We start from the raw sequence: 26,467 nt of genomic DNA, 5'->3' as shown, positions 1-26,467 counted from the left end.
AACATAAAACTACCAGAAAATGACAAAGACTATCAGATTTGTTAAAAAGAGCATCTGTATACTATTTGTAATAGATCTTCCTAAAACATAAGAAAAAATAAAAGTATGGGAAAGTATGGATTGTGATGGTGTGTGCGTAGTTGCACACATCAACGTACTTAAGTCTATCAAATACAATAGAGAGGGAAAGTCTCAGAAGAATGCATGGAAGATTATGCTGTTTACAGGAAGTGACAAAGATAAAACCAAATAACACACAAATTAAGAAGACATATATGGTGAAACTATAATGAAAAGAAAAAACAAAGATAACCCCTAAATTCAAAACAGCACTAACCACAGTATAGCAGGAGAACGGGACATAGAATTAAGCAGGGATGCATGGAAGCTTCCAAGTTACAAGCCTTATTTCTATCTTAGCTTCACAGGTAGGCAAGTGGGTGCTTGTTTTTCTCTTATCACAATGTCTTTACTACATGTTTAACGTTTTACAAAAATATAATTTTAGGGGCGCCTGGGTGGCTCAGTTGGTTAAGCATCCGACTTTGGCTCAGGTCATGATTTCACAGTTTGTGGGTTTGAGCCTCGCGTTGGGCTCTGTGCTGACAGCTCAGGACCTGAAACCTGCTTCAGGTTCTGTGTCTCCCTCTCTCTACCTCTCCCCAGCTTGTACTCTCTCTCTCACTCTCAAAAATAAACATTAACAAAAATTTTTGACAGATAAATAAAAATACATAAAAATTTAAATAACTATTAGCAACTTCAAAATTACCGGTCTTGACTTTTTTCTCCAGATCATGTTAGTATCAATAAGTATGTTGATCTCATTGCTTGCCACAAACTTCTTTGTCTCTTCACACAAGTGGTATAAGGCACAAAATATGTGTCAATTCTAAAACGAAGCTCTTCTATCAGCTTTGTGTTTAAGCGCAGAAAAACTAGATTCTAAACATGGCACTGATCAAATGGAATAAAGATCCACAAAGGCTGCTCAGTTGCTTTACAGTAAACATTTTACTGCACATTTTTCTTAAAGTGATTTTTTGGAAGTTACAGTTATTACCTTAATCAAACCTAGTTCCAAAACCCCTTAGAATTTTAATGAAAAGATAATGTTAGCAAAAAAAAAAAAAAAAAAAAAAAATTCTTGTAAACTTCAAAAAGCACATGTTAACTATGAGTAAAGGAAAATAATGCCTAAGATTAACACGAGACCTGATAGATTGGATTTTCTGAGCCAGAAATCGTGCCCTTGACAGCTACATCAAATTGAGAAAATGAAGATACATTCTGTAATTCATTTGCTATCTGCATAGATGAGTATGGACGAAAATGCTTGTTATCAATCATAATAATGTTAGTGTCTACTTTTTTACGTTTCCACCTCAACGTGTTCAATAGCTGAAACATAATTGTTGCCTATGTCAAGATCCACTAACAGTTATAATTGACAATTTGAAGAAGCTGGTCTTTTCCTAGTGTTCCAAAACTAAAGCACTGTGTCTTTTAGCTTTAAACTGTCACCAAGAATATTGAATAATCAATAAAACTTCAAAACAGAAGAACTTTGTGGTCTTCAAATCAACTCTTCATAAAAGGTGGCAAATAACATGATATTTAATGCACTGGTTTTCACATAATTCACTGTCTGGAGGGTAGAAGGTTGACATGGCTCATAATTGGTAGGTAGCGTTTCAGAAGCAGATAAATGATTCTGCAAGTATTGCATACCTAGATGGGGGTGGGGTGGAGAGAAGGGAGGTTTTCTTCTTGATCCTTGACTTTTTCTTTAAATAAAACTCAATCCCAAACCAATATTGGAGAACCATCATTAATCAGTTCCCATGTTTCTTTTTTCAAATTTATTCACAGACATGGAAGAATTTTAACTCTGATTTAGTCAATAATACTACAGGGCTAACAATGATCTCAAAAGATTCTTAAAAGAATTTTAATTATTTTTCTCTTGAAATTGAGTCACACACTATACGTCAAAAAATATGAAAAACACACTTTACCAGCAGACACAAAACTAATAGAAAAGTCCAAAGATTTGAACATAGGCATAAATTCAACTTTTACACATCCAAAGAAGCCATTCCACTAATTGGAGCACTGCACACAGAAATAATCTTGAGTATCTTCTCAATTTTCTCTCTACATCAAGTGCCACAATTTCAGAAAAACTTCTCCAATGGTAAGATTTCTATCATTTATAGGGAAACATCGATAGCTTGTGGATTCCTGGTAATATAGCAGGTAATATAGCAGTTTAAGGCGAAATCACATATAAATGTATCTGCTGTAATATACATGAATTCATACATAAAAGTTTTCCTTTTGCTATCATAGTCACCTAATCAAATTATGAAGATAGCAAGAAGGGTCTGCTTCTAATCAAATTGAAAAACTGCAAAAACAACCATTGCTCAGTGGTTGCCAGATAAACTAAGACATGGAGTGCATCTCTTCAGTCAACCCCAAAAAATCCTTTTGCTACATTTAAACTCCATAAGTACAGGACCTGGATCTGCTTTGCTATTTACCCAAGCCCCACAAGACAGGGCTTTGTAAGTATTAGGTGCTCAGTAATTATTTTTTAAATGAATATATTAAATAGGTACAGATTCAACTGGAAAGCAGAGTTCTTCATGTATGATTATACCTGCCAAATAAATTCTCAATTCAACTCAGTGTCTAACAATAGCCAAGGTAAAACTGAAGGAAGCTCAAATTAAACTTCATTGTTTCAATCGACAAGTCTTCACTGAGTACTTTTTATGTACTGTGTGCTATGAGTGGTAAAGAGAAGTAAGTAAGACATAGCAAGTCCTGGTCTCCTTCCCCTCATTAAGCTTACAGCCTAGAAAACAGGCTGGATGTGGGGAAATATGGAAAAACAAAGATAAAGTTGAAATATACTTTGTTTCCTCTTCATACTCCTCAGTTAAACCTCACTCACTTCATGTCTCAACAGGTAAGGTCTTTTCATTTTAAATAGGTGTACTGTGAAGGATTTTTTCATACTGTAGCCCAACTTCAGAAATGTCCAAAAAAGTAGTAACAGAGCAGACATCAAAGAGATTCTATTACATATTATTAACCTCTGTAGTCATTCTAGCCCTGACAATTATTTATATACACACACACACATTTTCAAAAATTTTTTTTAATGTTTATTTATTTTTGACAGAGAGAGAGACAGACTGTGCAGGCGAAGAGAGAGAGGGAGACACAGAATCTAAAGCAGGCTCCAGACTCTGAGCTGTCAGCACACAGCCCCACCTGGGGCTCGAACTCACGAAGCATGAGATCATGGCCTGGGCCAAGGTCAGACACACAACTGACTGAGCCGCCCAGGTGCCCCTCAAACACACATATCTTACACACATCTAATACACAGTATTTTCTTATGCAAAAACAAGCATTCATTTATTATACAAAAGAAGCCAAAACTGATCTACCTCAGACCCTTACAGCTCTGAAATTTTATGACTGTTCAGACATTTCATAACAACTTCTGCTTGAACTTTTTCAAGAATATTCTGAGCCTAAAAGTCTAAAACTTGATTTATAGAGACATCTCTATTAGAGTTGCTGGATCCAGGACACCTAGTTAAATTTGGATTCCAGATAAACAAAATCTCACAGTGTCCGTATATCTGAAATTCAGATTTCACTCGGCATCTTGTATTTTGACTCACTACATCTGGCAATACTAACCTATGTGCTCCTATAAAGACATAATTTCCAATAAAGGATGAGTTAAATAATAGTATTTCTTTGTGTGTCAAACAAAAATCAGGCACTATATATACAATACCAAAATTCGCATGTAACTCAGCCATGTTACATTGATAGTTTTTGATCATGATGATTTTCTTTTAAAAAACACCATTTCTTCACATTTTTAAGGAAAAAAAGAGTAAATTTGTTCTTGTTTTTAAGTCCCCAGGCTATGTATCACTTGGTAATAAACACAAAAGTACTGATGGCATTATATTACATTATGCATACAAACATTAGATACTCAGTTTTTACCCTGAGACACCATTGAGGTATACCACCCAGGAACAGATACTATAAAGAAAGTGTTAAATGAAAATAAAGATTAAAGACATCTGTTTAATTTACTAACATGCCCTGATGATGTTCAGATAGATGAATTACCTGACAGGATTACTAGTCAAAGATACGCGGAGGGACTCCAGGCATGTGACAATGTCATCTGCAGACCCCATTTTCAGTTCATGGATGAATTCCTGAGGTGAGATCTGTCGCCTACTCTTAAGACTTCCCTGTAATTTAAAGAAAAAAAAATTTATCTTCATTAAAGCACTATCAATTACATTAATCCTATCTTTCATATAGCAGCTGCATGCAACTACTCCGAGCAGTCTTACTTTGCAGGAATGATTCCTCTGCTCACAAATATAAATTATCATCTACGATATTCACCAAAGATGAAACACCAAAAGGTTTGCAAATTAAAAGGACTTTCTCAGGGTGCCTGGGTGGCTCAGTTGGTTAAGTATCTGACTTCGGCTCAGGTCATGATCTCACGGTTGTGAGTTTGAGCCCCGCGTCAGGCTCTGTGCTGACAGCTCAGAGCCTGGAGCCTGCTTCAGATTCTGTGTCTCCCTCTCTCTCTGCCTCCTCCCCGGCTTGCATTCTGTCTTGCTCTCAAAAATAAATAAACACTAAAAAATTTATTTTAAAAGTAAAAGGACTTTCTCAAATGCAAAATATCATGGAAAACAATGAAGTGTGGAGACATACATATCATAGGAAATATCTGAAAATAGAGTAATCTATTTTAGGCACTTGCAACATAAAAATCAAAACTCAATACAAGAAAAGCCCTGTTAAAACTAATCTTCTAAGCACCACAAAAAAAGCCTTGAAGCTACTGACTCAACTACCAGTAAGTGCCTAGTTCTAAGCACAGTATACAAAGAGATGATCAAAACCTAAGTCTGGAAGGAGAAATGCAAGCACAGTAGTAATACTTTCTGGTGAATCTAATTCCTGTAATACAGTACCTACCTAAGGACCCAGAGGAGGAATCCTTAACTTGGTGAGCAGATGAGGGAAGCCCGAGTAAAAGTGCGAAGGTAAGTCAGTTAAGGGGACTGAGAATTAGGAACTTCTTCCAGACTGAAATAGGGCACATGTGTACAACCACAAAGAAAACCAGAAGCACTTATAGCCAAAGATATCAGCCAGATCAGGGAGGGACAGAGCACCGCTAATCAATCAGATTTTCCAGGGCAGTTTTGGAAGGATCACTCTGGCAGCAGTATAAAATGCAGATTAGAAGAGCTGGAGTTCATTCATTATTCAACATTTCGTGCCTACTAAGTGTCAGGCACTGTTTGAAGTGCTATACAGAGAACAGTCAATAAGAGACAAACATCCCTAGGTACATGGAGCTTTCTTCTCCATGGAGAAGAATAAAGCCAGGCAGTCAATAAATGAACTAAGCAGTTAAAGTAGTTGCTTTGTAGCTACGGAAAAGTGCTACAGAGAAACATAAAAGCAGAGAAGTAGAATAAGGAGCACAGGAGGTGGTTTGCAATTTCAAACAGTGTGGTCACAGAAAGACTCGCAGAAGAATCTGAAGGCCTCAAACTTGAGTATTAGAATAAAGGTGTGAAGGACAGAGAAGTAACCATACCTGTAACTGAAAAGTTGTAATGGAAGGGACTGTACCCTCAGAGGCCACCCAAAGAACTCTGATTTTACTTTCAGATGAGAAGCAACAGAAGCAGCAAGACTGGTTAGAAAGGCACAAACATAGTCCAGAAGGAAAAAATGAAGCAGCATGAACAAAGTCCAGAACTGAATCTACTTAAATTACGGATTACACATCCAAGGGGAAGGAATTATACATGTTCAAGAGCAGATTAGTTGGGGTGTCAGGAAATCAGATCCACTTTTTTTAAATTTTTTATTATTAATTTGCCATAATATTGCCCAAGAAAACACTTCCAATAACACAAAACAAATTAGCACAGGAAAGACAGAGGGTTTTCATCAATAGCAGAGTGGTTATTTACCAAAAAGAAAAACAAAATTGAGCAAAATCTACAAAAATAAATTTGAAAGGAGAAATGAAATGATTTAGTGAAAATAAACACTTTTGAAATCAGTGACTGTTACATATTATTATTAAAAAGAATACATTCAACTTGTACTGACAGCATTTTCGGTATCCTTTTCTGCTTTAAATTACTTAAGTATTGCCTGTTCAACACAGAAAATTTGGAAATCAGAAAAGCACTAGGAAAAAAAAGTGCCTCAAAATGACTCTTAATTTGATATTTCTCTTTTAAGTGTTTTTTCTCATTTAGAATATGTAATAGTCCATATACATTCATAAACACATGTACTTTACTTTCAAAAATATTATGTCATACAGATTGTTCAGTAGGCTACTTTTATCTTTAGTAATATTTCATGAATATATCCCACATCTTAAATGAAAATTTTATTCCTGGCTACAGACTGTTAACATACCATTACTTACATAATTTAGACCCATATTATTGGGCGCGTAGGTTGCCCAATATACTTTCTTGGTATCTTAATTTGTCAAGTTTCCTGTACATGCTGTCAATATTTTTTTAATGCTTACTTATTTCTTTTGAGAGAGAAAGTAAGTAAGTGAGCACACGCATGCTAGCAGGGAGAGAGGGAGAGAGAGAGAGAGAGAGAGAGAGAGAGAGAGAGAATGAATCCCAAGCAGGCTCCTCACTCTCAGAGCAGAGGCCCATGCAGGGCCTGATCTCATGAACTGTGAGATCATGATCTGAGCCAAAATCAAGAGTCAGATGCTTAACCAATAGAGCCACCCAGGTGACCCATCAGGTCAATATTTTTATCAAAATATGTATCAACAGAAGTCAAACTAGATCTTTTTGTAGTACTTTCTGAATTTATCACTGAAATAATTATGATATGGAGGGATCAAAATACACCAAAGCTGAGATCAACTGGTTCCTTTCAACAAAAAATGGGTAAGCACATATAGTCAATACTTTTAAAATGTAAGAATAAAAAGCAATAAATGCATTTGAATAAAAATAAAAGTGATTTAGGGGCCCCTGGGTGGCTCAGTCGGTTAAGCAGCCAACTTCGGCCCAGGTCATCATCTTGCAGTTTGTGAGTTCGAGCCCCGCGTCAGGCTCTGTGCTGACAACTTGGAGCCTGGAGCCTGCTTCGGATTCTGTGTCTCCCTCTCTCTCTCTCTGCACCTTCCCAGCTCATGCTTGCACTCTGTCTCTGTCAAAAATAAATAAATTTTTAAAAAAATAAGTAAATAAAAAATAAAAGTGATTTAAAAAAAAAAAAAAAGTAATCACCTGCCCCAGCACTTAACCCTATCTTTCAGAGGCCATCACTTTTAATTCCCTTAACTGTTTTTTCTGATGGTTACTTAATATGTCTAAATAACATGTTTACTCCGATTTTCTTAAACTTCTAAGTTTTCAATATTACCTTTGACTTCCATTATGAAAGATAAGGAGCTACTTATATTAAAACAATGGAATATGTACTCTTCCATCTTCTGACTATAGTTATAAGTAAACTCAGTTGAACCAGAAGATGCCAATTCCATGACATGGAAGCTGACTGAATCCAGGCTCTATGAGATCCAGAGAGATTTTTGGATCACTGAACTTAGTAATTCTTTAGTTTGTTTCATGACACAAAATAGGACATCATATGCCCCCATTCGTAAAGTCTTCCAGCTACTATAATTCCCATGTTGGTCAAACCAACTCATTGGTGCCCCCACAGTAGTGGAGATGCGAGAAGCATGTTGGATCTTCCCATTCCTATTCACTATTTTACTGGAGGTACGAACTAGTGTGGCAAGGCAATAACGACAGCAACAATAGAGATTAGAAAAGAAGAAGAAGTAAGACAGTCTCTACTTGCAGATGAAATTATCTACATGAATTCAGCAAGATCACAGAATAAAAGCTCAACCTTTAAAAAATATTTTTTTTATTTCTAAATATTACTAGTAAGTGAGAAATGAAATTTTACAATTTAACACTTGAAATAGCATCAAAAAAAGCCCTCACAAAATAATGAGGAAAATTTCTAACAAAAGAAGATAAATACCTATATGGAGAACTACAAATATTGTGAAGAGGTATTAAAGAGGACCTAAATCAATGATCTTATGCCAAGTTCATGGGTCAGAAGGCTCGGTATTATTAAGACATTGTTAAGAAACACATTTTCTGAAGGACAATGTATATATTCAATATATTCACCATCAGAATCCCAGCAAGTTTTTCAGAAATTGAGAAGCAGCTTCTAAAATTTATATGGAAAAAAATAAAATAAAATTTATATGGAAATGCAGGAAACCTAAAGTAGAGCAATTTAAAAGAATAAAGTTGGGGGGATTTTTCCAATTTCACGATTTACTATAAAGCTACTAAAATCAAGTTAGAATAGTAGAAGCATCAATAGAAAAGAATCCAGAAATACACTTGCACCTATGTAGTCAATGATTTTCAACCAAGGTGTTAATGTAATTTAATGGGGTAAGAAGAATCTCTTCAACAAATAGTGCTGGAACAACAGGACATCCAAATGAGAAAAAGTGAACCTAGAACTTAGACCTAAATGTGCAAGCTAAAACTTAATGTCTATAAGAAAACATAGATGAAAAGCTTCACTACCTACGGGAAGGCAAAGATTTCTTAGGACAAGAGGCACTAACTAGAAAATTATTCATAAATTAGACTTCATCAAAATTTAAACCTTCAGTTTTTCAAACAACTCTTAAGATAGTTTTATTGAGACAATGAAAAGGAAGCCACAGGCTAGGGGAAAATATCCATAATACAAGTCAAGAAGCGTGCAGTCTGAGTCTACATAACGTAACAAGCTAAATGAGCCTGTTACTGGTTCCTGAATGGCGGCAGAAAACATGAGTCCGCAGTTAGAGACAAAGGGCTGTATTATGCCTGTGTTGGTTCCCTGATCCACCAAGTCCCACAGGGGCAACACAGGGCTCCCTGATGGATGATCAACGCCTCCACATGCCGTAGAATGCATTATAGGATACTGAGCATGGGGAACTCACCAATTTTAAAGTGAAAAATAACAAGCCTGCTCATTGTCTACAGGGAGACATAACCACCTTTCAAGGCAGCTCACTGCAAGCACAACCCTGAGAAATGGATTCAGTAAAGAGCAGTCAAGCCTTCCATTCTTGGTGTAACTAGAATAAATATACAGAGGTACTCAGGAACCATGGCAGACTGCCTCTCCCAACAATAAATGCATCTCATAAAGATTTGTATTCAGAACTTTCAATGAAGTCCTACAACTCAGTAGTAATAAGACAAATAACCCAGTTTAAAAAATGATCAAAAGACTTCACGAAAGAAGATACATGAATGGCCAATAATCACATGAAATAATGTTCAAGATGATTTGCCACCAGGGAAATGCGGTTTAAAACCACAAGTGAAAAAAACAAAAACAAACAAACAACTCACCACGAATGAGGTAACACTTCACATCCCCTAGAGAGGGGAGGATGTGAAGCACCTAAAAGTCACCTATACTACTGGTGGAAACGTAAAATGGTGTTGCCACTTTGGCAAAAAGTCTGGCAGGTTTTTTGTTGTTTTTTTTTTTTTTTTAAAGATAAATGTACACTGACCAGAGGACTCCGCAATTATACAGCGAGGTATTACGCAGGAGAAAAAACAAAACAACAAAAATTCATACAATGTTCAGAGGTATTTTATTCATAATATTCAAACACTGGGAACAACCCAACTATTCATCGAGTTGTGGTATATCTATTCAATGGAATACTGTACAACAATAAAAAAGACTCACTCATAATGCAACCAGATAGATGAACCCACCCTCCCCCCAGAAAAAAAAAACTGCTGGGTTAAAAAAAGCCAAACAAAAAAGAGCACATAATGTATGGTTGTATGTATATGAAAGACCAAGACCAACCTGTCAGTCCTTTGTCCTGCTCCACTCTCTAGCTAACAGTATAAAAGCAAACGTGTCAATAGTTTTTGTTGTATTTGGGTGGAAGATGGGGGTAAAGACAGACAGCATCTTAAATGGAGCAGCTGGTAGACTTCACCAACAAACACTGGGAAAGACAGAATAATTTCACTGGCTCAAAGTAACTCTTTATTTCAGCCATAGAAAGTCTTCCAGTTTGAGCAATTTATTATCTAAAAACCTCCACCTTTTTGCCCGAGATTCTTTCCTCTTAACACCCTCCCCTTTCACCCAAACTGTCACAATCACTACTGAATCTTTGCACAAGCCTACTCCCAGACAGCACATCTGGGCTGAGACTCACTTCCTGGGATAGGCCTCTTCCGAGCCACAAAAGGGGAATCCCCCGTCCGTGGATTCCTTCTTCTTAACACTCGCCACTCTTATTTATTGTATAGAGGATATTGTGAGCATCTACTCTTTCCAGACATTGTTTACATGATGTAGACACAGGTGACCTAAGTGGTAGCAGAAGCAGCTATTGAAGAGTTCCAAGTCTGAGCAAATGACATTCTCCTAAGAAAATAAGATTCAGCAGAAACCAGAATGAAGAGGAGAATGAAACATGTTTCAAGCAAAAGCAAAAGGCAGGAAAGAACTAGGTATATTCAAAGGATGGTAAAACGACACCTCAAAATCCCAGGAAATGACAGAGTTGAACAGGACAAGAGAGACACAACAAGCTGGTATTGGAGGCAGGGGATCAACAAACAGCCGCCTGAGTGCGAAATGTTTTCGTAGGACTCCGGAGCTAAGAGTGTTGCTTACATTTTTAAACGCTTGTAAAAAGGAAGAGGAAACACTAGCACTGGCAGAAGTAACTGAAACCCTACCTGACTTGCAAAGCCTGAAACGTTTACTGTCTGGCTATTTAATACAAAGTTCGCTGGTCTCTGATGGTGAGGGCTTCAGGTTTATTCTGAATGGATGGAAAACTATTGGCAGATATCCAGCAGATAAATTCTAAGATCTATTAAAATCAAAAAACATTTTTTTTTTTTTTTTTTAGAGAGTACACCCAAGTGGGGGAGATGGGCGGGGGGGTGGGGAGAGGAGGGACAAGGAGAGAGAGACAGAAACAGAGGCAGAGAGAGAGAGAAACAGAGAGCATCTTAAGATTCTCTTAAGCATGGCTCAATACCACCACCCTGGGAACATGACCTGAGCCAAAATCACGAGTCAGACACTTAACCGACTGAGCCACCCAGGCTCCCCAAAATCAAACGCTTTTTAAAGACTGTTCTAACTACTGTGTCGCGACAGAATGTAAGGAGCAAAATGTGAAACAAGACCACCCGTTAGAAGGCCAGTACAGCATCTGGTCAAGAGTGGACAGTAGCCTGGTACAAGGAGCCAATGATGGAAGGCATGAGATCTGCTCGATATGAAGTTAGATCAGACAAGACTGGCTGATAGTTTGGAGGTGAGGTATTGAAAGAAGTTAAATTCAAAGATGATGCTGAAGTTTTGGTCTTAACAACTAAGTGAGCAGTGCTGCCATCTACTGATCATTGATTCCCTGTCAAGAGCCTCAAGAGTGGTGGACTGGGGATAAACCCGGTCCAAAGTTCAAAGGGAAAGAAAAAAAAAAAGGGGGGCAACTCTTGTGAGGAGATTTCCCATAAAGCAGAGCAAAGAACTGGGGCAGCAGTTGGTGGGGAGCTATAGTGTGGATTTTCTTTGGGGGAAACTACAAGATGTTTGCAGGCTGATGGAAATGACCAAGCAGGGAGGAAGAAACTAATAATGCAGAAGAAGGTAGGTAAAGATGCAGGGAAACAAACAAGTAAACAAACAAAAAACTCAAGCAGATGACTCGGGATGTAGCCTACAAGAGGAAGGAATGATCTTACACAGTCACAGGTAAAGTCTATCACCATAAGAAGAGCAAAAGCAAAGTCGAGGGGAACAGATTCAGGTAGCTTGTTAGACCTGGTGATTAGGAAGTGAGGCGTGAAAGTTCTACTGTGATTGCATCAACCTTCTCAGGGATAGAAATAGCAATATAATCGGCTACAAGTGAGGACGCAGAGTTGGAGGTATAAGAAAAGGTATGAAATCATTTCCAGAAAGCAAAGAAGTGTGCTGGCAAGGGTCAGGTGGTAGGATATCTGTTAAGGGCTCACTTGTCAACCGTAGTCATTCAGAAAACACTACTTGTGGCTCTATGCTCCTTCCCAAATGCATGTTGTGCTGAGATGCAAAAGCAGACGAGGTAGGAAATTTAGTTTAACCAAGGGTAGAGTTTATATGGACCAAGAGGGAAATAAAAGAACTGTTTACTGAAGGTAACAATGGAGCATGTGTCTAAGGTCAATAAGGAAAGAAGGATGTAGCAGCAGTTGGAAAGTGATGGACATGAACAAATGGTAGAGTAGATGGATCGGTAGTTCTAAAAGGGTTATGGAATTCTTTCAGTGGGAATATTAAGTAAGCAGAAAGACAGGTAATGCTCCGCTAAGTTTGTAAACCATATTTAGGGGTGGTATTTTACTATGGGAGGCAACGAGTGGTTGAGGTTGGGTAGAAAAACCAAAGATTGCTGGAAATGATAGTCGAGAAAATGAGAGGACTGAATGTTGGATGGATCCTCTGTGTGAATGATGAGGTCAGAAAGGACAAGGGCAGCGGTAATAGCAGGAAAAAAGCAAAGGCTAGGGGCCAAATCTGTGAATGTGCTGGTACCTCTTTGTATTTTACTGGAGAAGGTCTTACACGTCTACTCAGACAGTGTCTGCCTCTGCCTAATTCATCACTGTGTCATCAGTACGTTGTAAAATTGCTGGCACTCAGTGAATGAACGAGGCTATAATAAAATCTAAGGTATACATAGAGTAAGAATTAAAACAAGAAAGGCGAGGAAGATAAGTCACAAGAAAAAATTCTCAATACTTACTCAGAAAGGAATATCTCAAATGAAAGACACAGGCAACAGACCAGATAATTGGGTGATTAGCTTTCACCAGAATTTCCCCCTTTTATTATAGTACTATCAACACACAGGTACAAAAGAAAGGAAATTGTGGGGAGAAATACATTACGTGAATAATCAGAAATATTCCTTTTAAGCACAGCTCTTCCTGTGTTTCTTTCATTTCACATAACTTCAAAGGAAGCGGGAAGTAGGGGGAGAGAGGAAGGACACTCACGTCTGCCTATCTCTGATTCCATTAGCCATGAAGATGAAAATACTTAGAAAGCTTTATCCCCTGTGGTATCAAAACACATTAGTGAGATAAGGATGTCTGCCTGACATCACAAAAATTAGAAGGATATTTATCCAACATAATTTTTAAATCTTTTTTAATCCCTTAGTAAATTTTATTCTGAAATACCAAATGCAGGATAGAAAGAAAAGTACATAACATTCCTCTTGTCAGATTCCTTATTAAATGTATTCTAAGGTATAGAAAGTAATATGCACTTTCACAACTTATTTCCCTCACCATTTCTATATTTCTGAAACCAAATATTCTTTCTTTCGCTATGTAACTATTAAAGGTAATGGTAGTCATTTCTTCTGTACCTGCCTCAATGCCTGCATTTCATCACAGGTCAGGTATCAGAACTTTTCAGTAGATTTCTCCATTATTCTGTCTCATTTATTTGTTTGCAGAATTTGAAATACCATCTCCATGACAAATTAAAAATATATCCTATTGCCAGTTACCGGTAGAAAGTATTAGAGAACATTCTTTCATTTTTCAAATAATTGAATGATTTACATACAAATATGGAGAATTCACCACTCAATGGAGACCTAATTTTAAAAACAGTAAAACAAGCTATCTCTAGAAAGCCTGCAGGCTCTGCAGGAAGATGACCCACCCTAATGTGTATGTGGGTGAGGACAATGACCTTTCAGTCCCTGGTAGAATGTCTGACACATGATAGTTGCTTAAGCAAAAGTTTGCCCAATTACTCAACTCATTGAATCATACCTTATTCCTCCTGGAATGTACCTTGTACCCATACTACATCCTCAACCATGGGTAATGGTCTCTTACTCACACCTAAACCCATAAAGAAAAATCAGCATGTTTTAACATGACCCAAAATATATAGCCTTTGGCAGTTAAAAACTTGAAATATTGGGGGACTGTAAGAAAACACTGAAACCTTAACTTTTTAAAAATTTCTTTATTTTGAGAGGGGTAGAGGAGGGGCACAGAGAGAGAGGGAGAGAGAGAGAATCCCAAGCAGGCTCGCACCAATAGTGGAGAGCCCCATGCGGGTCTTGAACTCACGAACCATGAGATTATGACCTGAGCTAAAACCAAGAGCCAGATGCTTAAGTGGCTGAGCTACCCAAACATGCCAAAATCTTAACTGATCTTTATATGAAGTAAGTTACTAGACTCAAGATCCCTCTCAATGACATTCACTTTGTAATTTTTAGCAGGTAAACTGCAGAGAACAACAAAAATTCCATCAGCATAAAACAAAAGGAGTCAAAAAGCCTAATAAGTTCTCATAGCGAGGAGAGTGTACGTGCACATGTGATCTGGCATTGGTGTGTGTGTGCCTGTTTCTATCTGCCGGTCAGTAACTCTAGGTTAACTGCCTCAGTATCTCTTTAGTATTAGAACTCCTGTGGTCTTGGTACCTAATTCAGGTGATCAGACTAGTGAAGGAGAAGAAGATATGAAATGTGGAGACTATTTAAAGAAATAGTGTGCATTGATAATGACTGTATTTTAAGAAAACTGCAGAGTCAGCACTGTGCAAAACGGGTAAACACAGTTGCTGCCAAGGGGGTAATTATAATCTAAATTACTATCATGTATATTGCTATTAAAATGCATTACTACAATTTCCTTGCATTTTTCAAATGATTTCTAGCATCTCTAATGTCACAGATCAACAGAAACACTAAACTGTCAGTGCAGTATGAATTACTTATTTTCAGAACATTTACAACCCCAACAGATCTCCAGTGCCAATAAAATCTGTTATTCAGAGATGATATTATGCAAACTCATAGTAGAAACTACGAGCAATGACAAGTACTGCAGAAAGGGGCGTTCACCACCACCAACAAAAAAAAGTTCAGCAAAGAGTTTCTTTTAGGAGTTATTATTTTTTCCATAAACATTTAATGAGCATGATTATGTACCAAGAACTTCTCCTATAATTTTGGAGGCTGCTTTTAGCGTACATTAAAAATAGCATACGTTAAAGGTTTAGAATTATCAAGTACATTTTACAAAGGAACATGATAAAATACAGAAAAATCTGCTGCTCTCCCTCTTTCAGTTTCTAAAATAGCTCTACAGAAGAAAAAAAAAAAGCAGATTGATCCAACACTAATTTTAGCCACTCAGAAATTAACTTGCATAAAAGAAATTCAACACATTACATTCCTCGTATTATCCATCAATACTTAACTAGCATCGACATCCCTTCTATTCACAGGAAAGCTTTCTCACATTAGCCCATTGCCTTCAATAAAACAGTTGACTATTTAGACGATTTTGTATATTTAAAAAGACTTGCTTCAACTGCTCAAAGCAATGTCCTGCTATTATAAACTTCCATCTGGTTACCATGACCAGAACTCAGGTGCTTTTTAGCTTCTAAACCTCAAAAGGATGTACCATTACAGTTAACAGTCAACTGCTTCTACCCACAGCCAGAGAACAGAAGCCAAATCAACCATGGTGAGCAACACATCATGAACACATTGCAGGAACCATAACACACAATTATAAATAAGAATGAGGGTGTCTCTGAGCTGTATGGCATGATTTTCATTACAGAGTTTGAAGTCGAAAAATTATGAAAGAATGTATTACTTTGTGTTTATGAAGAGATATATTCATATATTCATTATTTGTACAAAAACAGGCAGGAAGAAATAATCAGGAACTCATGAGATTGTGTACCTTCAGGGAGATGGGAATATGGTAGGTAAGACAGAGAGCAGAACACCCTAAAAGAAAAGAGGGTAAGTGACAATGCTTTAGGGATACCTCTGTGTATGTCTTTTTATTTTTCATACACTCAAAAAGAAAAAAAAACAAAATCAAAGAGGACGGGAGGAAAATCCTTAAGTGAGACGAACCCAAGTAAGTTGACCTAATTATAATTCAAATAGGTAATTATTTCAGAGAAATAAACTAGAATATAAAAATCAAAGGTAACAGTATAAATTTGTGGTCTGAAGGAAAAGGTATTTGGATAGATACAGCTAGCTAAAAATAAGAAAAAAATAAATAAAAGGTATATGTATATACATGTATACTATAGGTTTTCTACATATGGATTTACTTATATTTAATATATATACACATGTATGCATGCAATTTCCAAATATGCACACATCCATATACACGTCTCATACATATCAACATATATACATCTCCATATACAACATATATACATCCCCATATCAACATATATATATGTATATATATACATACACATATATATGCCTTAGCTCTGTCTGAAAGGGCCTAAAGATGGCCCATTAGAAGACCTAACATTCAGATCCCAACTTCTAAATAGCATTCTCCATTAAAAGAAACCATTCCTTGAACAAAGGACTGATTCCAGGGCAGAGGCTAGGATAATACAGGATGATCTCCAATGTTTTCTGCAAGAGGGGAAGCAGAGCTCCAAGAATGATGGGGACATGCCAAAAGATAAGGGAACCAGCCTGAAGGGGTCTCTACTGGCCAAAGATACCAGGGAGAGGATGGGCCCTGGAATGACTGCTTCGAGGGCAAGGGGTTTCCTTTGGGGTTGATGGAAAGGTTCTAGAACTAAACAGTGGTAATGCACAACACTGTGAAAATAGTAAATGTCAATGAATTGTACACTTTAAAATTGTTAAGGTGGTGAAGTTTATAGTGTGTGGATTTTCTCACACAAAAAAAAAATTTTTTAAAACATTTATGAAACAGGAAACTTGTTGTCTTAGAAGTTAGCAGTTACCTTGAAGAGAAGAAGCATAGGGACTAGGTCATACAAGCTCGCTATCCTTGTCCCATTGCTTCAGCTGTGTTCTGGGTACATGAGTGTGTTTATTCTGTGTTGGCTTATTCACCAATATAATAAAGATTTGTGAACTTTACTATATAAATTTGAAAGTATTTAAAACCCAGATTCAAATTTACTAATTTTTATGCTTTATTCTAAGGATACACGGTTACATTCAAATTGAATTCCTTTCAAATCTTTAGGTTTTAAAGCATGCCATTTAAAATGTTTTACACTAAATGTCATATTTTCTGGCTGAAAAATGAAATTAATGAAAAGTTACACCATGTCAAATGAGGCCACTTGTTTATATTTAGCATCTTTGGTATACCTTTTAGAACTGGAAAATGTTGAGTTCCATCTGAACAACAAACTGCACTTTAAAACTTGAAAAAAAAAAAAAAAACAAAGCAAAAAAGCCCACAGTTGGGGGTGGGGGAGCTGATTAAATAAACATGGATGTTCTAATTTGCCAGCCTCTATTTGATGGTTCAGTGAAGGATAAAGATCTATTCGGCACATCTGAACAGAGAGGGAAAAAATGTGCTGATGCTCTTAGTCATTGGTTCATTATCTTCTTTATTGTGTTGATTATGTTTATGTAAGAAGAAAAACCACAACAAAACTTCATTGGGCATTTACCAAAAAAAAAAAAAAAAAGGGAGGTGGGGGCCAGGGAGGGGGGTATAAGAAAACACCAGCTGTTCCAGTCTTTAAAATTAGGCAATTTGTTTTTCAGTCCCTCCAGGTAATTGCACAATTATTTGCCTCCCCAATTCTGAGTATTTTCAAGTGTCACTGTTACATTTACAGCACAAGCCTGTCTTCCTTTTTTTTTTTTTTTTTGCTTTTTCTTGATTTATAGAAGAAAACTAACTTGCTTCTTCATATCCACAAAGCATCCTACAAATCTAACCTGTTTATGTTAGTAAAAAAATATATAACAGCACAAAATGTAACATTTTTCAGACTGTTCTTCATACAAGTAACATTAACAGTGGAATATGGAGGAAAAATAATAGGAAAAAAGATCTTGGGATCTGAATCACATCCCACTCTGACCAGCTGTGGCACCTCAGGGTGCTTATGGAGCAGAGGAAGCTGTAAAACTCAAATACACTTGGAATATACCTGTATTATGTGATTTTATCACCAAAAGCATATATTTCTTTTACTAAGTTATTTTTAAAGCTGTGCAAGCATATAGATCAAAGCAAAGCAAGAACCCATAGTCTGCAGGGTTGTTTAGAAAGGAAGCAACACGAACTAATGAACTGATTAAAATGAGGAGAAGCAACTGAGGTCCAACAAAAAGGAGTTAATTGTTCATTTGTGTTCTCCCTTGTAACAAAGTACATATACGAAAAGGCTGAAACAGTCTCCTATTTCCATTTCCCAGAATCCCTGGCATTATGTTCCAAGCAGATACTGGAAAAAAAAAAAAAAATTACTAAAATGAGAGGAAAAAGAAGTTAATGGATCTAAATTTACTCAACTACTATGCTCCTGCCAAGAGTAAAAACAATGATGGTCCTATGGTAACATGTTATAAGTTCATCATTTCTACGATGTTCTGAAAACATGGCTATCCATCTAACAAGTCGCTCAATAAACATGGATAGAAGGATCTATGTGTACCATTATGGTGAATACTGGGACTCAAAACTGAGTAAGAGAAGATTCTGCCCCTGAGGTCGTCATCCTCAGGTAAGAAAAATCACCTGAACAGTTACAAGGACTCCAGCCTTGGTGAGCAAAAACGGGGGGGGGGGGGGGGGGGGGGGATGAGGAGGGGGTGGAAATATCCCAACTGTTACCCAGAAAATCAGGGGAAACCTCCAAGTAAAGATAATTCAAGAACTGGTCTTAAAAGATGGGGAGTATAAAGCAGAATTACAAACATGGGCACAATAAGGTGAAAGATGTGGCATTTTAGCAGCTAGATGGCTACATTACAGATGGTATAAGGAGTGAGGAGAACGAGGACACAAAATACACAGGAACCAGAACGTGGGCTGTGGCTACCTCAGCCCAAGGGAAGCCAACATTAGCCCACAGCTAACAGGAAGTCACTGCATAATTAGAAATCAAATACAAAAAGCTATGTCAGAAAGATACTAGAGCAACAGAGAGGAGGACAAAAACATGAGCCTCTGAGGTTAGAGACACAAGGGCAGTTCAGGTGAACCTGTAAGGAAGATTTCATGCTCTTGGTCCTATTATAACCTTAAAGAAACAAAACAAAACAGAACAACAACAACAAAAACCCAAGAAAGAAACAGCTAGAAAGTGTTACTAGAGTTGGTCACAAAAGTGTGCTCACCTCACACAAGAAAACCTAATGTGTTCTACCTCCAAGGCGCTTACAAGACAAAAGTGGGAGAATAGTTTCTCCTGCATTAACAGACACAAAGAAGCCTCTCTCTAACCATCCCACTCTTCTCAGAAATATTCTGTGCTCCAGTAGGGGAGGAAAAAAATTTTCTAAACCTACTTTTTCAATGTCCTAGTCTACTGTTCTCTTTCAAAGGAACTTCACTACAGACAAAATGAGTAACATTCAACCCATGTAGGCACATCATGGTTTCCCACACACGTAATAAATCCCTGCTGATGTGATTCCTGCAGCCCTCCACATCCCTACCTCCAAATGTTTCAAATCCTGCCTGTCCTTCATTCCTGCTGAACACCACTCCCCATGGCAACTTTTTCTACTTACCTCAGCAGGAGGTGATCTTAATCTCCAAATTCCCACTTTAAGGTCTCCTATTGTGCGCTAGTTACTTCCAGCTTGTTTTATCAGTGTACTTATACATCTTATGACTCCTAGCAGATTTTTTTAAATACAATTTATTGTCAAGGTAATTAACATACAGTGGTATACAGTGTACTCTTGGCTACAGGAGTAGATTCACATGATTCATCACTTACATACAACACCCAGTGCTCATCCCAGTGCCCTCCTCAATGCTCTTCACCCATTTCCCCTCCACCCCACCCTCCATCAACACTCTGTTCTCTGTATTTAAGAGTCTCTTATGGTTTGCCTCCAACTTTTTCCCTTCCCTTCCCCCATGCTCTTCTGTTAAGTTTCTCAAATTCCACATGTGAGTGAAAACGTATGATATCTATCTTTGACTGACTTATTTCACTTGGCATAATGCCCTCCAATTCCATCCATGTTACTGCAAATGGGAAATTTTCATTCTTTTTCATTGCCGAGTAGTATTCCAGTGTGTGTGTGTGTGTGTGTGTGTGTGTGTGTGTACACACACACACCACACCTTTTTCCATTCATCAGTTAATGGACATTTTGGCTCCTTCCATAATTTGGCTATTGTTGATAGCACTGTTAAACACTGGGGTACATGTGCCCCTTATGAATCAGCACTCCTGCATCCTTTGGATAAACTCCTAGTATTGCTGGGTCATAGGGTAAAACTCCTTGGGCATAAGACAAATGTTGGGCTTGTCTTTATACGTATCACAGACATAGGAGCTCAAAAATGAGTTAAAAAAAATTTTTTTTTGAATCCACCTTGATCAAAACCATGTTGGGGCACTTGGTTAAAACAACATAGTTATAGTCATTCATTCAACAATATTTGCTGAGCATCTATTAAATGCCAGCAGTGAATTACACTGTAAAATAATGAACAAAATCAGCAAAAAGATTGAGCTTTGGAAATGCACTCTTGGGAATTTTATTTATTTATTACCAATTTAGGGGGTAATTCTTTCCTTTCCAAGGCAGTTACAGTATCATTACTACTTCGACAAATTATTCAAAGTATTTGTCTTCAATTACTTCCTAAAACTTTACCTTCATATACCCACCAAGCACACAATGCCCTCATGAGCCACCTGGATAAATAAAGATACCTGTCCTAGTAAAAAAGATCCAAGTGTCAAATATCGGGCTCTGGAGTACTGGGGATGAATGTGAACACAAGTATTCATGGTAAAAAAACAATACAAATTCCTTGTGTTCCCAGACCTGGTCTTACATTACATTTTTATTATGTATCTGTTTCCTCCACTAAAATGTAGGCTACATTAGCACAGAGGTACTGTCAGCTCTGTTCATCACAATCCCTACCGCCTAGAACGGTGCCTGGCACAAAGTACTACTTGTTAAAGGAAAAAAAAAAAAAAATGAATGAGATTAAACAATTCTACTAATCTATTTCTACTAATCTGATATCGTAAGGACTCAAAGTAAAGATCATGACTCAAAGACCTCCCCTGTGTCAAGCTGTCGACATGTTTTTCATCTCTGAATTTGATCTTAAATTCTCAGAGTAGTTTATAAATAGGCTGTCATTAACTACTGTCATTACCTACTAAAATCACTGCTAACTCAAGAGGAGGGAAATGCCCATTAATTACAGCTTTAAACAATAAAAAGAGGTGCTCTACAAAGAACTGCACAAATACAGGTATAAAAGGGGGGGAAAACTAAGTATCTTTCCAAAAACCAAGTAGGAAATACAAGGTCCTAGAGGCATTGCTTAATCATTGTTTAAAATGATGTATTTCAGAATAACTTCGATGATCGTCTGCAGAAATTTACACATTCCTAATGAATATCAAAGTAAAAGTTAACACTTTTGAAAACCAAAATATCCTACACTTTCTGAGTAGGTCCTACTTACTAAATCCTGATAAAAATAAATTACAACTCAACTCTGAAATGTCATTTGTTTTCCAATTTTCAGTCACCGTATCACGGGTCCTGGTTCATAATTAATATGGCACCGCTGGAAAGTGTTTAACAGCCACCTCTCAGAAAAAAACAAAAAACAAACAAACAAACAAAAAAACAGCTTTTTGGGACTGTTTGCCGGTCTAGGTAAATACTCCCCAATGGCCAGTTTCAAGCAAGCGATGCGAGGTCACTGAATGTGAAGCAAACCAGCTCCAGAACACCAGTGAAAAGCATACTGCGCTGGAGTAGCCGGTGGACGGCACAAGCTGTGGGTATAAATCACTCCTTCAGTAACTTTTGTGAGCATACACTACACACCAGGTGGGGACGGGGGCTTGTTGACCGTCACACAACCCCCGTGCTAGGGTGAAATTCTAGTTCTCGTGTAAATTAGAATGGCACAAGGCTGTATGTATTTCAAACTACTTAAAAATCTAAGACAAATGTCTCTCACCTTCAGGTGGCAACGGCTTGTACTCGTTTCCAATTGCTCAGCCACCCATCTGATCTCCATCTCAATACTAAGTGCCAAGTTAACTTAAATGTTTCAAGTGTCAATGAATTTCAGGTCTTTCCTAAAGAGTTATATGCTTATTACCTGTATGTAATTGGTATTCTAAAAGTCCATTTTACTTTCAATTTACATCTTCTAATACATTTACTCAACCAGTATTAAATGCAATATATACGACCTGATTTTATCCACACACATACACTCTGATTAATAGGCATTACACACCTCTTTATTCAACATTTATTAAATACCAGATATATACATAGCAGACCTCTTGTTAGGAGGATGAAATACAAAAGTGATTAAGGTATTGCCTCAAGTTTATTTCCTTCACAGTAAATATTTGCCATCTTCAACTTATGCCCAAACGTTAAGTTTCCCATGTTTCTCAACTACTTAGTTTGAGCAAAATTTAAAATATGGCATCCTATAACCCCTTAATAGTAATTTTTTTTTTAGTGTAGCTAAATCTTTGTTGCCATTTTGATATGGTTTTCTTAAGTTTTGAAACTCTTAATTTCTTTATTCATGTGTGTATATATACATAAATATTTAAATGTGATATATATAATTTATATAAATACATGTAATTTTTTCATAAATCCATAAAAGAATTTTTTCTTTCACCTAGCTACTATATCCCCATTCCCATTCTAAGGTAGTTCATATAAATTGTCTGGTATATACCCTTTCATATTTTAATCCAGGCACACATCATACACACGTGTATATACACACACACACAAATTATATAGTCAGAAAGTTGGGGTTTTTTTAATTTTTTTTTAACGTTTATTTATTTTTGAGACAGAGAGAGAGAGAGCATGAACGGGGAAGGGGCAGAGAGAGAGGGAGACACAGAATCGGAAGCAGGCTCCAGGCTCTGAGCCATCAGCCCAGAGCCCGACGCAGGGCTCAAACTCACAGACCGCGAGATCGTGACCTGAGCTGAAGTCGGACGCTCAACCGACTGAGCCACCCAGGCCCCCCTGTTTTTTTGTTTTTTTGTTTTTAATGGTATCACCTTATGTAATTCTCTGCACCTTTTCTGGTTTACACCTCATAGAAGTTTCTCCAGTTATCTAGTATTATTCTAATTCATTATTTTAATATTGGCAGAATACTCAATGCTATAGGTTATTTCATATCCATTCCTTTTGTTTCCAGGTTTTTAACATAGTGAATACTACTAAAGAAAACACATCTTTGTGTGAGGTCCTCATCTATTGGTGCTTTTATTTTTATTTCATAGATTCCCAGAAGTGGAAGCCCTGGGTCAAAGAGCATGTATATTTTTTTATTTCTCACAGACATTTCAGATAGCTTTCCAAAAATGCTGTATCATAGTACAGTTCCACCAGCCATGCAGAAGCTACTTTTCCCCACATTCTCACTAGAAGAGTAAAATATGCGATGGGTCTAAAGTCACTTTAGTTTGAAGATCCACAACTATAGATCTTTGTATTTATTTAGATTTCTTCTTCTTGAATGGTCGTTTTAGACCCTTAGCCCATTTTTCTATTGATTTGTTTTTCTTTTTTCTAGACAATTCATAAATGCTTGATATATAAATATATGTGTCTACCAGATTATTGGTCTTTTGCCAATGCTAAGCTTGTTAAACAAATGGTTTTAGCTTTAACAATTAATTATGCCTTTGTTGTCTTTACAGTTCCAAGGTTTCCATTTCTTGGAGAAAGCTGTGCTATAGTCAGGGCCACAGGCACCAAGGTTCAGAGGGGAAGAGAAGAAGGAAGACAAAGTCCTGACGTCAGACCCTCATTCTGGTCATCCCTTCTCTTCCAGGTACAAGAGTCAATAAGTTGCCTTTTTTGCTCAAATTACTTCAAGTTGTGCTTCTATCACTGAACCTGCACAGATTTGACTAACATTGTGATGTACTCTCCCAAATGAACTGCTAAATGTGATGCACCGTGGGCTTTATACATGTACCGGCAAAATCAGTACTATATAATTTTTTTTCCCATTCTCACCATCCATGTCAGTGTTTCTAAGGCCCCACATGTTTTTACAAAGAAAATATCACTACATAGTTTAAGGAAAATGAAATCTAATTATTTCTTAATGCACAATAGCTAAAGCTTTTGAAATTTATGTATAATTGACAGTATTATTTAAATTACTCCTAAGAACTAGGGTAATAATACACTTAGAGTTTCCATTTGACAAATGTGTCATTTTCTTAACACACAATTTCACACAATTTTTACCCTTTAAAATTTTCTATCTTTTTATACCAGAAGTGAGATAAGCTTTACTTCCAGATACTCAACTCAAAAGCTATGGATATGATGGCTAACAATTTTAGAAAGTACTTAGAATTTTACATGTTTGTTCTCGTTTTAAAACCCAGATCCCTAATGGCTTTATTGCTGTAGAATTCTACCTTTCTTCTTAATATTTAGAAGAAGACTAAATATTAAATATTAAATAATATTAAAAACAACGGGACTACATAATTACCACTTAGAAACTACATAAGAGAAGATTTATATCAACATTTTGCTGCCCCAAATAGTCTGAACTGAGATCATCTCATGCTTAAGGAAAGAAGAAATCAGACATGCAGGCTCACCATACAGGTGAGCTGAGGAAGGCTGCGTAAAAAAAGTTCTGTCAATCTGGGACAAACACAAATCCGTGGAACCTCTCTGGAGAGCTTTAGGTAGGAAGTTTTTATAAAGCTCACATTTGATTTACCCATTTACTCAGTAGTCAGGCTACTGTGATTCATTCCTTGAGCTTTAGAAGCCACACTTGAAGGCAGCAGCAGAGTCACTGAATCATCTGGTGTGTTTGCAGAACTCATGGAGTGGGATCTGGAGAAAGCTTCCCAGCACACTCCTCCCCACAACAGTCATACACAATTCCAGAAGCAGTATTGCCCTGGAGTCCCCAGACCTCATTCCCCCCAAGAACGCACACACCTGTCTCCACACTCAATTATCTATCTGCAGTGGCCCGATGGATGTGTGAAAATAGGATGAAAATCAACCATGCAATACTAACCTCATATGCTACATAGCTTCGTCTCAGCTTCTCTTTTGATTCCCAGACTTGAGGAACCATTTGCTTAACATGAACCCTTTCAAATCCACATGCTGCTTCCTCCTTTGGACAAATTCCTAGGCGTGTGTTCTAGCTTCTTACTTGATCTTCTGGCACCTGCTCCTGAGCCTAGCCTCAACCTTAGGGTCACTTGAATTGGTGTTATTTGCCCAATCAGGATTCTTCTGGCCTATTCATAGTCAAAGGGAAAAAGATTATCAAGGTTCTAATTTATCTAGGTCGTCTTCCTTTTCTGTGCATTCTATTTGTCTCCTATCACGACAGTGTCCCTTGGAGTTCCAGGCTTCCACAAACGAGCCTCAGCCTTGAATTGACCATTGAATGGTCAATTCAAGGATTAACCATGGCCACTGAAACCCATGAGTGCTTCTATCTGTGATTTCATGGAGGGGTGGGAGGCATGTAAAACTAGATTTTTATTAAAAAGGTTCTTTCACTAAATAGAATTTGGAAGCCATTATTCTGCCTTAGTATTTGTTTATATTTTCCTAAATGGCCCTTAAGGTAGCTTTCAGATATTTTTACTGATGTTGCATCCGTTTAATACCTGTTCAAAACTCCTTACCTTCCCCCCGCCTTTTTTTAGAGAGAGAGAGTGAGCACAAAGGAGGGACAGAGGGAGAAGGAGAGAGAGAATCTTAAGCAGGCTCCATGCCCAGCACAAAGCCCGACGTGGGGCTGGATCTCACAACCTCACAACCGTGAGATCATGACCTGAGCTAAAATCAAGAGTCAGACGTTTAACCCACTGAGCCACCCAGGTGCCCCGCCCCCCCATTAGCTCTTTACAAAACTCTATCCCTGTCCATATCCTACTCTTAACACAGGACTTTGCCCCTTACTTCCCTAAAAATAGTCAAACTAGGCAGTATTGACTCCATTTTCCTCTTCTATGAAGATCAGTATTCTTATCTCACACAGCACAATGCAATCTCCCACACAGCACAACTGTGTGCTTCCCTGTTTTTAAGACTAACACTAAAGCCTCAGTCTAACCCCAGCACCTCTTTCCCTCTTTTCACCACGATGATTCTTTTTCCACAAACCTTTCAATCCAGACCCACACTCACCTCCCTTGGTTCTGCTTCCCATCAGGCTACTAGTTTTCTATCACC

General features: G+C 37.4%; 1 protein-coding gene across 5 annotated transcripts in view; it reads right to left on the bottom strand.

Annotated features, from left to right (window-relative positions):
- The window catches only part of DIAPH3 (diaphanous related formin 3), a 509,936-nt gene that overhangs the window by 391,850 nt on the left and 91,619 nt on the right, over positions 1 to 26,467 (bottom strand). For 4 of the 5 annotated variants that reach the window (XM_058683514.1, XM_058683521.1, XM_058683534.1 and 1 more), the window contains one exon: positions 4,171 to 4,298. In XM_058683514.1, coding sequence (XP_058539497.1) covers positions 4,171 to 4,298 — 128 coding nt within the window. The remainder of the gene's footprint in view (positions 1 to 4,170; positions 4,299 to 26,467) is intronic. The other variant, XM_058683539.1, reaches the window with a different exon arrangement.

The sequence above is a fragment of the Neofelis nebulosa genome, chromosome 1 (assembly GCF_028018385.1).
Source record: "Neofelis nebulosa isolate mNeoNeb1 chromosome 1, mNeoNeb1.pri, whole genome shotgun sequence".
Lineage (NCBI taxonomy): Eukaryota > Metazoa > Chordata > Mammalia > Carnivora > Felidae > Neofelis > Neofelis nebulosa.
This window is presented reverse-complemented; position numbering and strand designations above follow the sequence as displayed.